The sequence below is a fragment of the Zingiber officinale genome, chromosome 1A (assembly GCF_018446385.1).
Source record: "Zingiber officinale cultivar Zhangliang chromosome 1A, Zo_v1.1, whole genome shotgun sequence".
Lineage (NCBI taxonomy): Eukaryota > Viridiplantae > Streptophyta > Magnoliopsida > Zingiberales > Zingiberaceae > Zingiber > Zingiber officinale.
Genome location: NC_055987.1, coordinates 9420185 through 9435166, shown reverse-complemented (window position 1 = coordinate 9435166; position 14982 = coordinate 9420185). Strand labels below are relative to the sequence as shown.

At 35.4% G+C, this 14982-nt stretch overlaps 4 protein-coding genes across 4 annotated transcripts; 3 read left to right on the top strand and 1 right to left on the bottom strand.

The window, feature by feature from the left end:
- Positions 1–86: 86 nt before the first annotated feature.
- LOC121996397 (uncharacterized mitochondrial protein AtMg00810-like) lies at positions 87–1533 on the top strand. The gene is made up of 2 exons (XM_042550362.1): positions 87–237; positions 1064–1533. The coding sequence occupies exons 1-2, from the start codon at positions 87–89 to the stop codon at positions 1531–1533; spliced, it is 621 nt and encodes a 206-aa protein (XP_042406296.1).
- Positions 1534–3579: 2046 nt separating this feature from the next.
- Positions 3580–4618, top strand: LOC122017690 (pathogen-related protein-like). The gene is made up of 3 exons (XM_042575365.1): positions 3580–3891; positions 3964–4265; positions 4344–4618. The coding sequence occupies exons 1-3, from the start codon at positions 3618–3620 to the stop codon at positions 4488–4490; spliced, it is 723 nt and encodes a 240-aa protein (XP_042431299.1). The 5' UTR covers positions 3580–3617; the 3' UTR covers positions 4491–4618.
- On the top strand, positions 4549–7120 carry LOC122017684 (endoglucanase 25-like). The gene is made up of 6 exons (XM_042575355.1): positions 4549–5062; positions 5129–5433; positions 5514–5984; positions 6064–6199; positions 6302–6474; positions 6564–7120. The coding sequence occupies exons 1-6, from the start codon at positions 4549–4551 to the stop codon at positions 6933–6935; spliced, it is 1971 nt and encodes a 656-aa protein (XP_042431289.1). The 3' UTR covers positions 6936–7120.
- A 493-nt stretch (positions 7121–7613) lies between these two features.
- Positions 7614–11899, bottom strand: LOC122017673 (MICOS complex subunit Mic10-like). Its single transcript, XM_042575344.1, has 3 exons — positions 11641–11899; positions 8740–8885; positions 7614–7839 (listed from the first exon to the last, which is right to left on the bottom strand). Exons 1-3 carry the CDS (start codon positions 11783–11785, stop codon positions 7825–7827), a joined length of 306 nt encoding a protein of 101 aa, XP_042431278.1. The 5' UTR covers positions 11786–11899; the 3' UTR covers positions 7614–7824.
- Between the last annotated feature and the right edge of the window lie 3083 nt (positions 11900–14982).

The window sequence follows — 14982 nt, the reverse complement described above, 5'->3', positions numbered from 1 at the left end:
CAGTTGCTAAAATTTTGCCAACAACAGCATAAGCTACTGATATAGCAGCTCAATCTCTTCATTATATTTGAAGAAGGCCTGCATGAATGGAAGACTATGAGGTAACAGAAATTAAAGATCTAATCACTCATTTTGCTTCATTTTCAGATTACGATCTTATAACTTTTCAAAGTATCGTCAAAGATGCAAAATGGCATAAGACAATGGATGATGAAATTGAAGCCATTGAAAGAAATGGTACTTGGGAGTTGATTGGTCTTCTGAAAGAACACAAAACTATTGGTGTAAAATGGGTCTTCAAAACAAAGCTAAAATAAAATAGTGAAATTGACAAGTATAAGGTGTGTTTAGTAGCTAAGGGATATAAGCAAGAATATGGGATCGGTTATACAGAAGTTTTTGCTCCCGTTGCAAGACATGACACAATGAGATTGATAATCGCATTGGCAGCACAAAACTCGTGGTCTATTTACTAGCTAGATGTCAAATCGACGTTCTTGCATGGAAACTTGGAGGAACAAATATTTGTAGAACAACCCCTTAGTCATATTAAGATTAGAAATGAGAATAAAGTGTATAGATTGGGATCGATTACATAGAAGTTTGTTCTCCTGTTGCAAGACATGACACAATTAGATTGGTGATCGCATTTGCGACACAAAACTCGTGGTCTATTTACTAGCTAGATGTCAAATTGACGTTCTTGCATGGAAACTTGGAGGACATGTATTTGTAGAACAACCCCTTGGTCATATTAAGATTAGAAATGAGCATAAAGTGTATAGATTAAAGAAAATTCTTTATGGATTAAAACAAGCTCCACGAGCTTGGTATAGTCGCATTGAGGCCTATTTTTTTAAAGAAGGCTTTTACAAATGTTCATATGATCACACACTTTTTGTTAAAATTGGAGATAAGGGGAAACTTCTCATTGTTTGCTTATATATAGACGATCTTATATTTATTAGAACAAATGATGTCATGTTTAAAGAATTCAAGAAATTTATGATGGTTGGATTTGAAATGTCTGATCTTGGTATGATACATTACTTCCTTGTCATAGAAATAGTGCAATCAGCTAATGAAATTTTTATTTCTCAAAAGAAGTATGCGCAAGAAATTTTGGACAGATTTCAGCTAAAGGTTTGCAATCCTGTAAGCACTCTAACTGAGTTTGGCTTGAAGCTAAACCAAGATTATGAAGGGAAGAAGGTGGACAATTCAATTTACAAGCAAATTGTTGACAGTTTGATGTATTTAACACTGACAATGTCAGACATAATGTGTTCTATAAGTTTAATAAGTAGATATATGGAAAATCTAACAGAAATAGATTTGTTAGTTATCAAGAGAATCCTTCGTTACTTACAAGGAACTAAAGATTTTGAGTTATTCTACAAGAAAGGTGAAAAGTTAGAGTTGTTCAGGTTTATTAACAATGATTATACAGGAGATCAAGATGATAGAAGGAGCACTTCAGGTTATGCTTTTATATTGGGCACAGGGGCTAGGGGTGAGCAAAAGTTCGGTTAAATCGAATAAACCGATCAAACCGACCAAATTTAAAAATTTGGTGTAGTTTATTCGGAAATTCAGTTTTTTTTTTCAAAAAATCGATTAATTCGGTTAATTTGGTTGGGGTTTGGTTTTAAATTTTTTTATTCGGTTAAATCGAATTACTGAATAGATCAAATTTTTGAACCAAATCGATTTTTTACATCATAAATTTAAGACCGAACCAAATTTTTATTAAGCCAAACTAATTTTTTAGAAAAAAAATCAGTTTGTTTGGTTCGGTTTGTTCGATTTTATTGAAAATTCGGTTCGGTTTGATTTTTATCAAAAATTGGTTCGATTCGATTTGTTTGAAAAAAAATCGGTTCGGTTTTAACTGAATACTCACCCTTAATAGGACCCGTATCATGGTCTTCTAAGAAGTAACCAATTGTCTCATTGTTAACTTCAGAAGTTAAATTTATTGCTGCAGTAACTTGTGCTTGTCAAGCTATATGTTGAGAAGAATTTTTGAAGTGTTTTAGTTCAAACAAGTTGAAACTACTATAGTTTTTTGTGACAACAACTTAACAATCAAACTCTCTAAGAATCCTGTGCTACATGATAGAAGCAAGCATATCAATGTGAACAATTTTTTTTTAAGAGATCTCAACAATAATGAAATAATCAAACTGATTTATTATTGAAGTGAAGATAAAATTACAGATATACAAACCAAACATCTCAAGTTGGTTATATTTGTAGGGCTGCAATCTACTTGGAGTTTATTCACACGCTACTATTATTTTCTTTTAAATTGATTTCTGTAGATTTTAGTTAGATTTAAATGTTTTATTTTATAATATTTATTGAAAATTATAATCATGGGCAGTTTCCCCGAATCTTTAGATATTTTGTAATTTGATTTCGTATCTGAGGTTCTCACCTTGAGTGATATATAGGAGTCATGATTTAATTTTAGATTTTAGTATTGTAAAATCTATTTATTGTATCATTGCTTGCGTCACTCTCCATATACGTACCCACGAAACTGACTACAACACCCACTTCCTCACTTAATAATTCAAAAGATCTACTAGCCATCCTTGTCACTTGGCTAACTAGAAGGTAGATGCATAAGTGTAGATATAAATTCGATCCATCAGTTAAACCCGAGTCCATTTGAAAAAATATCACATGATTTTTCGATTTGAACTGAATTCGAGTGGAGGATTTTTAAATTGTATTAGGATCGAATAGGATTTGAATCCATCCCGATTGATTTGATTTTAGAATTTAAGATTTTTTTTAATTAAATTAATTTTTATTTTAAAAATTATAATGTTTATATATATAATAGAAAAATAATAGCCACCCAGAACCGATAATTCACTTGCGATGCGTCACTCTCCGTTGACAAAGCCAAGAAACTTCAAAGAATTGTACACACAGGGCGGCCCACACTCTTGTCTTTAACACCGACTTCCTCACTTAGCCAGCCACGTTACTTGGTTAATTAGAAGGCAGATCTGGTCAAATTAGTAGGGTATAATCGAATCGAGCCGAACTCTTAGATATTTGAGTTTGACTCGTTTATAATCGAGCCGAGCTCGAGTTTTATTTAACGAATATATTCATAACTCACGAGCTTATTCGAACTTTTATCGAGCTTAAACGAACTTAATAAATATAAATTATAAATTTAAATATTCATTAAAAACTAAATTATATATTTTAAAAAAATTATAATATTCTTGTTAAAATTTATAATTTTATTCTAATAAATAAATTTAATATATTTGTCTATGTTTTTCATAAGTAGAGTGTAAAATCTATAAATTTAATATCAAAATTATTTTTTTTATTTAAAAGTTGATTTATGAGCTTAACGAACATGTTCACGAGCTAACGAATCGAATATTGTGAAAATTGAGCTTGATTTGTTTATCTTAACGAGCCTCATTAAACGAGCTCAAACGAACTTTTATCGAATCGAGCTTCGAATAGCTCACGAATGATTTGACACATTTATACCCCTACAAACCAGCTAAATCCTCATTCAAGCTTGCCTATAAGAAGCTGTCACTGCACTGACAGGTCTGGAGCAGAGCAAAGGCTGCGAGATGGCCAACACCAGCAGTGTTCTAGGGGATAAGTATCGGTCTCATATCCACGGCGAGGATGAGAAAGATACAGAATGGACATTCGGCGCACCCCCCAACTACGATGTCGTCAACAAGCTCTTCGAGGAAGGCCGGACGAAGGTATGGGAAGCAGGGTCCTTGGAAGAGAGAGTGCAGCATATGGTGAAGACGTGGGAAATGGAGATGTTCAACAAGAAGAAGTTTGAAGACTACAAAACTTTGGATCCGGACAACTACACCTTCAGCCTAAACGGTAATTAAATCTTCTAGCGTGAGATTTCTGTTCTTGATCGATACTGAGTTTTGGCAGTACTTGATCTGAAAGGGCGGAAGCCACTAACGCTGGAAGAAAAGCGAAGATTAGGAGGTGGATACAACTCGCTGTTGCAGACATCACTGCCACAGAGCCTACGAGGCTACGACCCCGCGAAGGAGACGATGGAGTCGGCCCATGCTGCCTTCACGACTGCGTTTCCTCGGGGATTCGCTTTGGAAGTGCTCCAGGTCTACAGCGGGCCGCCGTCGATAGTGTTCAAGTTCAGGCACTGGGGGTTCATGGAGGGACCTTTCCAAGGCCACGCTCCGACAGGGGAAATGGTGGAGTTATTGGGGATGGCAGTGTACCAGGTAAATTCATGTCGATCAGTTTCTGTGAAAAGTTCTATCGGTTATTGCATGACTGAGAGATGTTCGTGTCTTGATCAGGTGGATGAGAAGATGAAAATTGTGAAGGTGGAGTTCTTCTACGATCGAGGCGAGCTACTGGGTCTTCTGCTAAATGGCGGCGGCGGCGCGAGCGCAGAGAACTCGTCGTTGACTTCTTCAAGTTGCCCGTTTTTGAAGAACGCTTAGGACTCTGCTGAGATTGCTATAATTATAAATAAGTTTATGATTGTAAGAATCATGCTTGATGTTTCCAGCCTACAACTTGAATTTAACGTCATGGAATAATCCGAAGAACCACCTCGTTTTCACCGTAATCCACACTCTTCTCCTGCCGTTAACAATTAAAAATACGATTTGCAATGGAGCTAAAACTTGTTTCTTCTCCTCTCTTGCACTCGTGTATTCCGCCATGGAGGAAAAGGCCTTCGTCCACTCCATCCCCGGCGCCGGCCGATTGCTCCCTTCTGCCAGCCGCTGGAGCTCCATCGAAGTCGACTTTGGATTGTTCCCGGCCTCGTCGAACCCGAACGAAGGCACCCCGCTCGTGGCCTACTCCAAATCCTACACTTTTAAGCTCGCCATCAACGACAAATCCCACCTAAAGCGCTTCCTCTACATCTTCATCTCCATGATTCTCATCGCGACTGCAGTCGCTCTCCTGGTGACTTTCCTCCCTCGCAAACGTGCCGCCGGTGGCTCCTTAACCGGCCTTCCGCTCGCACTCGACAATGCTCTTCTCTTCTTCGACGCACAAAAATGTAAGTCGATCAGTTATATGCATTCCATCAGCAAGACAGAGGATTTAGCCAATTATAATTCTGTAGCTGGGATTCTTCCGGCTAACAATCCGGTGAACTTTCGCGGGAATTCGGGTCTGCGAGACGGAGATGATCAAAGCAATACTAATTTAGTCGGAGGATTCTACGATTCAGGCAGCAACATCAAGTTCAGCTTCACCACGGCTTACACCGTCACTCTTCTAAGTTGGTCAGTGATCGAGTACGGTCCCAAGTATGCTGCCATTCGTGAACTCGAACACGTCAAGGACATCATCAAGTGGGGAAGCGACTACTTGCTTAAGCTCCTCCAGTCGAACTCGAGCTCCGATTCAGGCTACTTGTTCTCTCAGGCAAGTGCTAGAGACTGCTGGTGTTCTTATCCAAAACAAGCAATTAACTTAGTTAAGATTGTGTGCTTGTCAAACTGTAGGTTGGGAGTGGAAACCTTGATGCCCAATTCGACAATGATGCCACATGCTGGCAGAGGCCGGAAGACATGAGTTATCGGAGACCGGTGTTCAAGTGTTCGATGTCTGCCTCAGATCTTGCAGGGGAGATGATTGCAGCAATGGCAGCAGCATCCATAGTTTTCGATCAAGATGATGCCTCCTACTCGGCGACCTTAGTTCATGCTTCCGAAATGGTATACGACTTAGCCACCAAGAATCACATCCAGGGGAGTTATGCCAGGGACAAAGATTGTGGATTCGAAGCTGCGATGTTGTACAATTCCTCCAGCTACAAGGATGAACTGGTCTGGGGAGCAACATGGCTGTTCTTTGCCACAGGGAACTCCAGCTACCTTGACTATGTCACCGGAAACTTCGAAGCGGCAGTGGAAGAAGTAGTGCCCTCCGATGAGGGGGTTTTCTACTGGAACAATAAAGTTGCAGCTAATGCAGTAATGTCTTCTGATCATGATCTTTTGGATTTGAGTTTGTAAGTGGTGAATCTTTGTTATCTATGTTTTTGGATTGTAGGTTTTGCTAACAAGGCTGAGATATCTACATGATCCCGGGTATCCTTATCAGCCGACACTAAAGAACAGCACTGATATGACAAACTTGATGATGTGCTTCTACCTCTCGATGCCAAAGAAGTTCAGTGTGACTGCAAGTATTACCAGCTCCCATTCTTTTAACTCGCCATTCTTATCGAATGCAGGATGATTTGCCATTTACAATTGGTCGACAATGGGTGTTTCTTTCATGCTCGCAGATGGCTTGATCTTCTTCCAGCCTAATCAAAGTGCACCACTCCAGTTTGCCGCAACTGCTGCCTTCTTGAGCAAAATCTACAGCGACTATCTCGATGTCCTTCAAATCAGGAGCGGCAACTGCGATGCCGAGTCGTTCTCGCTGGAAATGTTGCAGAATTTTGCTAGAACTCAGGTACTCAAAAGAAGATTAGCATTAAAAAAAAAGGCTTGGGTCCTAATATCTGAATGTACATCTTTTGTGTGGTATTATATATACTACAGGTCGATTATATACTCGGGGATAATCCAATGAAGATGAGCTATTTGGTTGGGTTTGGGGACACTTATCCTGAGCACGTCCACCACAGAGCTGCATCGATCCCTTGGGATGACCACAAGTACAGTTGTTCAGAGGGCAGAACTAGATGGAGAGACAGGAAGGAAGCCAATCCAAATATCCTGGTAGGGGCCATGGTGGCTGGTCCAGATCATGATGAAGGATTTCTGGACATAAGGAATAGGTATGAATATACTGAGCCATCCATCTCAGGCAATGCTGGACTGGTTGCAGCGCTCATCGCACTTATAGACAACCATGAGCCTTCCATTGGCATGGACAGGGACAAAATCTTTGCTCGCATTTCCAAGTTTTGATTTCTTGTTTCCATTGTAATGGTTTAGAGTATGGGATCGATAAGGAGAGGATTTGCACCTAGTCTTTGGCAACTAAGCTACTCTATTTGGTATTTCTTCCTGGAGAATTAGAAGAACTAATTTATATGAAATAACTAGAATTCCAGATTAAAGAGAAAGAGAATCTAGCTAATAAGCTAATGAGAGTTTGTATGATCAAAAACAAGCACAACATAGTGGCATATAAAAGCACAAAGCTTTCTTTAAACGACGAGAGCAGAAGACAAACCTAGATCCAATCATGAGTTTTGTCAATGCGTCAGTTGATAATAACATTCTTAATTTTGTTCTTAGATAATATACTAATAGTTTATCAAAATGAGCCCAAGATTGATAGGCTGACGAAGGAACTTGCAAGTCATTTGCTTGGAAGGATCTTAGACAAACTAAGAAGATCCATGTCACTGCATCAAGTTCAAAAGGCAAAGAAGCTGCAGTTGTAATAAGAAGAATACACATGTACTGTTTTATACGCATGCATCTAGGAACTCTAATTGATGTCAACTAAAGTAGTTTAGGCTAATCAATCTTTTTGGCCATGCAAATGGATTGATTGGACGACTTCAACATACCGTTTATTGCAAGAGGAAAAAAAACAAACACACTCAAGTGGAAAGCAGGGGAGGAGAAACCATTATCACACAGTTTAATGTAGTTAATATAATATAAAGCAGTATTGTGATGCATGTTTTACTCCCAAAAAGAAATTATTTTTTGTTGTAATATTAAACACAACTCCGTCAAGGATACGATCTACCCCATAACATTCGAAGGGGCAACAACTTTGAGACGCGTACAAAATGGAATAAAAAACATGCTTCTGGTTTCAATATTCAGCTGCTATCTTCAATCAGTTGTGGTCTTGCTGAGAAGTATAAAAATTCAATAGGTTGATCAGAAAAATCAAATGCTATAAATTGTATCCAGTGACTAACAAGACATCAGAAAGTATCAGTTGCATTGCATAAGAGAAAATAACAGAGATATACTGAATCAATTATGGTTTTCAAGGATCCAGCTCAAGTTCGACATATCATGCAATCTTCAAATGTTTCAGTTTCTCTTTCTCATAAATCCTTGGATCATTTTCCAATTTCATTTCACAAAGAGCTGCACTAGTTGTCTAATATGAGATATCATAAAACCATATACTAACCAAATTGCAACACCTCTTTCTACACAAGTTCACCTTCCCTCTTAGACGCTTTGCGTTAAGAATCACTTTAAAAAGTGATTGATGCAATAATTTAGTGTGATTTGTTTTTATTTCACTCTATTTTGCTTCTGATTCAGAATAGTTGCAGCATTTGTTTAACAAATTATTTGCTAAAGTAGCTGTATCACCTGCTCTATATGATACAGGTATCTTCTTTCTTTCAAGACCAAATGTAATACCAATTTTAGTTGGCTCCCTATATATCTTGCTTATCAAGTTGAATTTGCAAATCAAGTCTATGAATTTCTTTTCCCTTTGCCCGAATTCCAGTTGAATTTTTTCCCCAATCTTTGACACCTAATATATCAATTATTGATGTTTAGCAAATACATAATTTTAAACCTCAGCATAATTACTTAGAAGGTGTGCAATCTTACTCAATGCAGTAAACTGAAATATAGCATTTGGGGATCAATTGCTTCCTAGAGGTGCATCTTTTAACAATCTCATTTGAAGGTTAAGCCCACAGGACGTATTTTCAGGTAATACAGAAGCAGAAGTGAAAACTCCATGCAGAAAGAAAAAAATCGATTAGCAAAGAGATCTTACTTGAGGATCAGAGGAAACAACGGAAACTTTTGAAGACGAGATTTCCGGGCAAGAACTGCCAAAGATGTACGAGCAATCTGTATATGCTGACCCAATACCCACCCCGGCACCAAAAGCTACAGATGCCCATCTGGTAACCGGGCTTCCTGTGTGAACCAGTTGAAGAAAAGTAAATAAGGATCCTATAACCTTTTCCCGAGAGCAATTAAGTTAATCACCATCTTCTGAAGATGAACTCGTATATGGGTAATATGCATCATTGTTAAGCCTAGTAGCATATAGGCTAATGGTAACAACAAACCTTATCAAGTTTATGATCATTTGGTGGCAATGACATTATGGTTCATAACTACTCTATATGAACACAACACCTATGAAATCATGAACAAGTCTCAAATACTAAAATCATAGCTTGTGCCACAGCAGGCAGCTTTGTTCTTGACCCTTGCACAGGAACTTATGGAGATTGTTGCCTAATGTGTAATACCTTTCCTATAAAAGAACGGATGAATCTATTGCTAAAGGGCTAAAAGCATACAAAGTGAAGAACCCAGCTGTCTTACATAACAACTGTAATCAGTCATCAATTTCTGTAATTATGTGAGATCAAACATAAACTTGTATTTGATGATATAATTTTCATTGACGCATTGGCAACTTTATCACAGAGAAACATGGAGCATTCAAAATTATAAAATGAGAGGATTAATCAATTGCTTAAGACATGAGTTTGAAGGGGAGTCTTGGCGCAACAGTAAAGTAGTTGTTGTTTTGTGACCAAAAGGTTACGGGTTCGAATCCTGGAAACAGCCTCATGCAAAAAGCAAGGTAAGGCTGCGTATACTAGATCTTTCCCCGAGACCCCGCATAGCGGGAGCTTCGTGCACCGGACTGCTCTTTTTTTAAGACATGAGTTTCATTTGATGTGGTTTACTGCAAACGAGAAAAAACAGACAATATTCCACAGATGAAAATGTATGGCAGTTACTCAGTAGACCGAGAGTTTTAATAAAACTTTGATGTCATTTGTAGGATTATGGAAAGTTGCTCCCAAAGTAGATTTTAGGTAGTACCCTATGAGAGCCCTCGATGATCATTCAGCCATGTAAAATGTTAAAGAAATAATTAATACAAGCCTGCAGGAAAGTCAAACTATACTCTGTTACCAACTATACCAATCAAGTGAAAATGATGAGGCTTTGTTATCAGAAGATCACCACTGATATTTCAATAAGAACAATGAAGCCAGATAAGAAATAGGTATTACAGCAATCCATCAGGATTACAAAAATTAAACTAGCACCATCTTTCAATGCTACTGGTAAGTGGTAACAGATTATTACTCCAGGAGTATTGCTTAAACTAGCAACTTAAGCTATCAGAGGATTATAAAAAATAGATTTCAAGTAGCAAACTTGGCGAGTAAATTAGAGTCATCATACTTCCCATAAAAAGTTCGTGTATTCGAGAAATTTTTGGTACATCAGAAACCATGTATGTGTTTACATAGAGATGGCAAAGCATAATGCAATAATCTTAACTGATGCAGAATAATCTAAAATAACAAGATGAAGAAGCAAGGTTAGAGAAGCCAAAATTGCCCGGAATGTGTAAAAAGTACATATGCTCCTGACTTGTGGTCAAGAAAAAAATCATGAACTAGTAAGTAATTATCATGCACATGGAAGCAAAATAGTGAATAAAAATTGTGGCAGTGTTTGTTTCTTTATTTTTTATTTTTTGAAATATGGTCTAATAGATGATTTTTCGTGAGAGAACATAGTATAACAAGGAAATGAAGAAAGGGGGTCTGGGTTAAATTTTGCCATATCTTAGTATTGTTAAAAAAAAATAGTATAGATAGAAAAGATGAATAATACATTAGGCACATTTGAGGCAGAATAATCTTAAGGAACAAGATAAAGAAGTGTTAGTGCGGCAGAAATTGACTAGTAGTATCGTTTGAAGTACTCACGTCCCTGACTTGTGGTCAACTACAAAACTACGTGGTTGTCAAGCAAATAAAATGAAGAGACTGAATGAGGAAAAATTATGCGGGAGAAGAATGTTGGCTTATATCCGCTAACTAGGAACTGCAGCCATTTTTTTTAAATGATATGAATATGATATATATATTTTTTTTTCAATCAGAAAACGTAGGATGACAAGGAACTGAAAAAATAGGAATCAATCATAGCTTAAATTTTGCCATATCACATAGTATTGGAACAAATAGTATAGCCAGAGAAGATTATCCAATCAAATAAAACATCTTAGTTTCATGTTGATGCCGTGAATCTTATTCAAGTAATACCTATGTAAAACCTCCATCGGTAAAATATTTTAAGAAACCAACAGTAATAATAGCAGACAAACAGTGACTCCTATATTTAAGGTCGACAATAAAGATTTTGGTAAGGAACCAAAGGTCTAAAACAACTTCACCTGTCTCATTCAAACATCAAAATGATATCAGCAGTATTAAGTATTTTAAGGAACCAAAGGAAATAAAAACATTGTACATGTATTATCTTACATTGCATATGGAATTTAAAGTATGTAAAGATGCTTTTATGTGCAATGAAAAATGAACAATAAAAACCTTATTTGAAAAATCTCATGGTAGTTAACGGAGAAGAACAATAATTTGGTCTATGACGAACAAATCATTAACATTTAGCGCAAAGAATAAAGGCAAATCTTGTGGCCGAGATGACAAAGGGCAACGAGCGGAGAGAGACAAACAAAATAAAACAAAAGGAACTTTGGGAGCTCGAGATCGAGAATCAGGCAAGTAGGAGAAAAAAAATAATAAAATCAGAATCTTGCTGAAATATGACGCGATGGCAAGGAAATGAAGATGAAAAATGGGCAATCAATTGGGGTACAGCGAGAACTCACTAAAGAATAGGAGGGCAGTGAAAGCACCGGCGAGAGAGGAATAGGCAAGCCGCCGCACGGTGAGATCGAGGCAGGCGTCCCATTTGGCGTTGAGATCGTACTTCGGAGGAATCCCGTGCGTCTTCTTCTGCTTCTCTTCCGCCATTAGAGCACGAAAGCTTGGGAGGGGGGCGGTCGACGATTCTTCGGCTCTTGGTTTCTAACTTGGGGCATATAAGCGAAGAAGGTGCCCTACTGCCCTTCGCTGGATCGAATATAATGATTCTTTCCCTGGGATTTTCAGGGTTGGTTTGGAAATTTATTATTAAAAGAAAATAAAAATAATTTCACGTATAAATTTTTAAGAGTTTAAATTTAGATTTTGTTTTAATTTGTATTAAATTATTATAAAAAAATGATTAATTAGTTTGGGTAATGTCGAATCTGGGATGATCGACCCGGTCCTACGCTCATAGCGGATAGTTCAGAAGTCCAGTATTTTTTAATTGCGTGTCCCGTTTGGAGAAACATGTGATAAAGGCTAATAAATAAATAAATAAATAAATATAGATTATAAAAAAATGTAACATAAACTTGGGAAAAAGAAGCAGATAAGAATACAATAATAAATTAAGCAGGATAAGTAAAATAAAAAATACAACCGGATAAAATGGGGGAAAAAAAATAAGATGAAGCACTAAAAATGGTAAATCCTTCAAACCCCTTAATAAATTAAAAAATAAATTAGAATAAAATACAGGCCATTTTTTTTGTTCATGGCTGATGATATATAAGGAAAAGAAAATAGAGATGGGATAATATATAATTAGGTATTTAGGTGGCGTTGATTGTTCACTAAAAATAGTCTTTCTATTTTTTTTAATAGTGTTAATCACCAAACACAAATTACACGTCATTTTTCAGGACAGATGTTCTTAGATAGTATTGGTCTATTCAATTTGGGAAAATTATGAAACTATTTTTAAATCAAATGTAAACGGTTATAGGTATGAACAAGAGATTAATTAAATTGATTAAATTAATCGAATTTAAAAATTAATTATGTTTTTTTAAAATTTTAATTTTTTTTCTAAAAAAATTGATTGTTTAAATTAAAATTTAATTTTAAAATTTCTTATTCAGTTAAATTGATTGAACTAAATAAATTGAATTTTTGGACCGAATTAAATTTTTAGACAAAAATTTAATTTTTATTAAAACAAATTGAATTTTAAGATCATAATTTAAAAATATGATTAAAGTAATTTTTGACAAATTAATTAATATTTTATTAATTTAATTTATTTAATTTTTATTAAAAAATTTATCGGTTCAATTTTAATCGAATACACATTAGGATAAATGTCTACTTATTGGTTTTGCTTTTGAGAGTGCTAAAATATAATCCATTTTTATATGCATGTAAAATTAAGAATTAAATTTACTTTGAAAACATATGGGCACCATTGTATGCTTTAATCACATGATCTTTCTTATGTACTAGTAAATAACCACAGCTGAGACTTATAGATGGAAAATGCCATATTATGCTATATCATATCAATCGTGTTACTATCATTGATTCAAAGTTTTAATAAACCTGATTTCTGATAAATTCCAATAATTGGTGAAACATTTTGATAGAGCTAATGACTTATGAACAAATAACTTTTGAATCATAACTAGGAATGTAATTGAGTCGAATCGAATCGAATAGTATTAAACTTGAGCTCGATTCGTTTAAGTTATATTCGGGCTCGAGCTCGGCTCGAGTTCGAATCGAGCTTTTATCATAAGGCTCGAGCTCGGCTCGTTTTAGAATTATCAAGCTTGTGAACAGTTCGACTCGTTATTAGCTCGATTATCAAAGTTAACAAGCCTAACTTGTTAAACGAGCTCAGACTCGTTTAGAGTTCGTTTTTGGCTCGTTTTAGAATTTGTTTTTTTACTTATTTTAAAGTTCATTTTAAGGCTCGTTTTAGATATTATTTTTTTGGTTCATTTTAGAACTCATTTTTTGGCTCGGTTTAAGCCTCATTTTTTTGGCTTGCGAACCTATAAACGAACATGTTCGCGAGCTCACGAGTCGAATATCTTTAAATTCGAACTTGGGTTAATAAAACTGTCGAACTCGAAATCGAGCTCGAGCTCGAGCTCGACTCGATAAGATAAACGAATGAACTCGAATAAAATTTTTATCAAATCGAGTTTTGAATAACTCACGAATCGTTTAATTCATTTACAACTCTAATCACAGCATATTTAAATAGAGAACATTCCATTAATTCTAAACTTCCTTCTGGACCTGACAAACCGATAGTTCCTAAGAAGTCTATCCACAAGTCACGATTTAAAATGATGATTCACAATTCATATACGGTGCATCATAATTAATTTAAGATTATTATATTAAATTTTTTAAAAATTATAAATTTATAAAATCATTTACTAGAACCGGATGTTATTGGGCTTATTAAGAATAACTATATAATAAAAATAATTAATTAATTAATTAATATATAAAATTATTTATTGATAAACGGTTATAAATTAATTAACAAACAAATAAATATCTTCATCTTTTAATTATTAAGTATAATAATATAAAAAATATTAATTAGTTATTAAATAATTAACTAAGATAATATCTATAATCGGTTTCATCGTTTAATAGAAATAAAAAAATTAAAAAATAAAAACAAAACCACACCGATTTTGCTGTACTCCTCCTATCCCTATCTATACCCTTTGGATATCATTTAAAAAAAACCAAAAATGATTCCGTGCATAAATTATAATTTTTTATTATTTTTAACCATATAAATATATTTAAAAAGATTTTTTTCTTAATATTTTTAAGATAAAAAATATTAAAAAATCATAATTTAGCACGAAATTAAGATATTTTAAAATTTTATTTATTTTAAATAAATTTACTAAATAAAACAGTATTTAAAGTGTGTAAGGACCGGAACAGGTATTGTGAACATTCAAAGTACCGGAAGGACCAGGTATTGTGAACATTCAAAGTGTATATAAACCAAGAAGAGACCAGAATTGTGGACTAAGAAATCCGAAATTATTAAATTGAGCTATAATCGTAGTACTTAATTTGAGCTGAAATCCTAACTGGCCCAGCTTACAATTCGGGCTGGGAACCGAGTAAACGTATACCTAATCTGTTGACCCAGTTATGGGGCTGAGCCGGATCCAATTAGGATGCAGCCAAGGGTTAGGTCAACTTGTCACTTGTGTAACCCTCCATCCCAGCACTATGTAATTGCAATAAAATTTTTACCAGTGTACTATAACAGTGAAAAAAAAAAATGAACACCAAGTATTGAAAAGTAAATTGGAAAATCA

What these genes read in the sequence shown, in the direction of transcription:
- LOC122017684 (XM_042575355.1), top strand. Translation starts at nt 4,549, where the DNA reads ATGTTTCCAGCCTACAACTTGAATTTAACGTCATGGAATAATCCGAAG. An exon ending in CTTCTTCGACGCACAAAAAT is followed by an intron (nt 5,063 to 5,128) that starts GTAAGTCGATCA and finishes ATAATTCTGTAG; the next exon opens with CTGGGATTCTTCCGGCTAAC. An exon ending in AGAATTTTGCTAGAACTCAG is followed by an intron (nt 6,475 to 6,563) that starts GTACTCAAAAGA and finishes TATATACTACAG; the next exon opens with GTCGATTATATACTCGGGGA.
- LOC122017673 (XM_042575344.1), bottom strand. Translation starts at nt 11,785, where the DNA reads ATGGCGGAAGAGAAGCAGAAGAAGACGCACGGGATTCCTCCGAAGTAC. An exon ending in CACTGCCCTCCTATTCTTTA is followed by an intron (nt 8,886 to 11,640) that starts GTGAGTTCTCGC and finishes TGGTTCACACAG; the next exon opens with GAAGCCCGGTTACCAGATGG.
- LOC122017690 (XM_042575365.1), top strand. Translation starts at nt 3,618, where the DNA reads ATGGCCAACACCAGCAGTGTTCTAGGGGATAAGTATCGGTCTCATATC. An exon ending in CTACACCTTCAGCCTAAACG is followed by an intron (nt 3,892 to 3,963) that starts GTAATTAAATCT and finishes TTGATCTGAAAG; the next exon opens with GGCGGAAGCCACTAACGCTG. An exon ending in TGGGGATGGCAGTGTACCAG is followed by an intron (nt 4,266 to 4,343) that starts GTAAATTCATGT and finishes TGTCTTGATCAG; the next exon opens with GTGGATGAGAAGATGAAAAT.
- LOC121996397 (XM_042550362.1), top strand. Translation starts at nt 87, where the DNA reads ATGGAAGACTATGAGGTAACAGAAATTAAAGATCTAATCACTCATTTT. An exon ending in TGAAGCCATTGAAAGAAATG is followed by an intron (nt 238 to 1,063) that starts GTACTTGGGAGT and finishes TCCTTGTCATAG; the next exon opens with AAATAGTGCAATCAGCTAAT.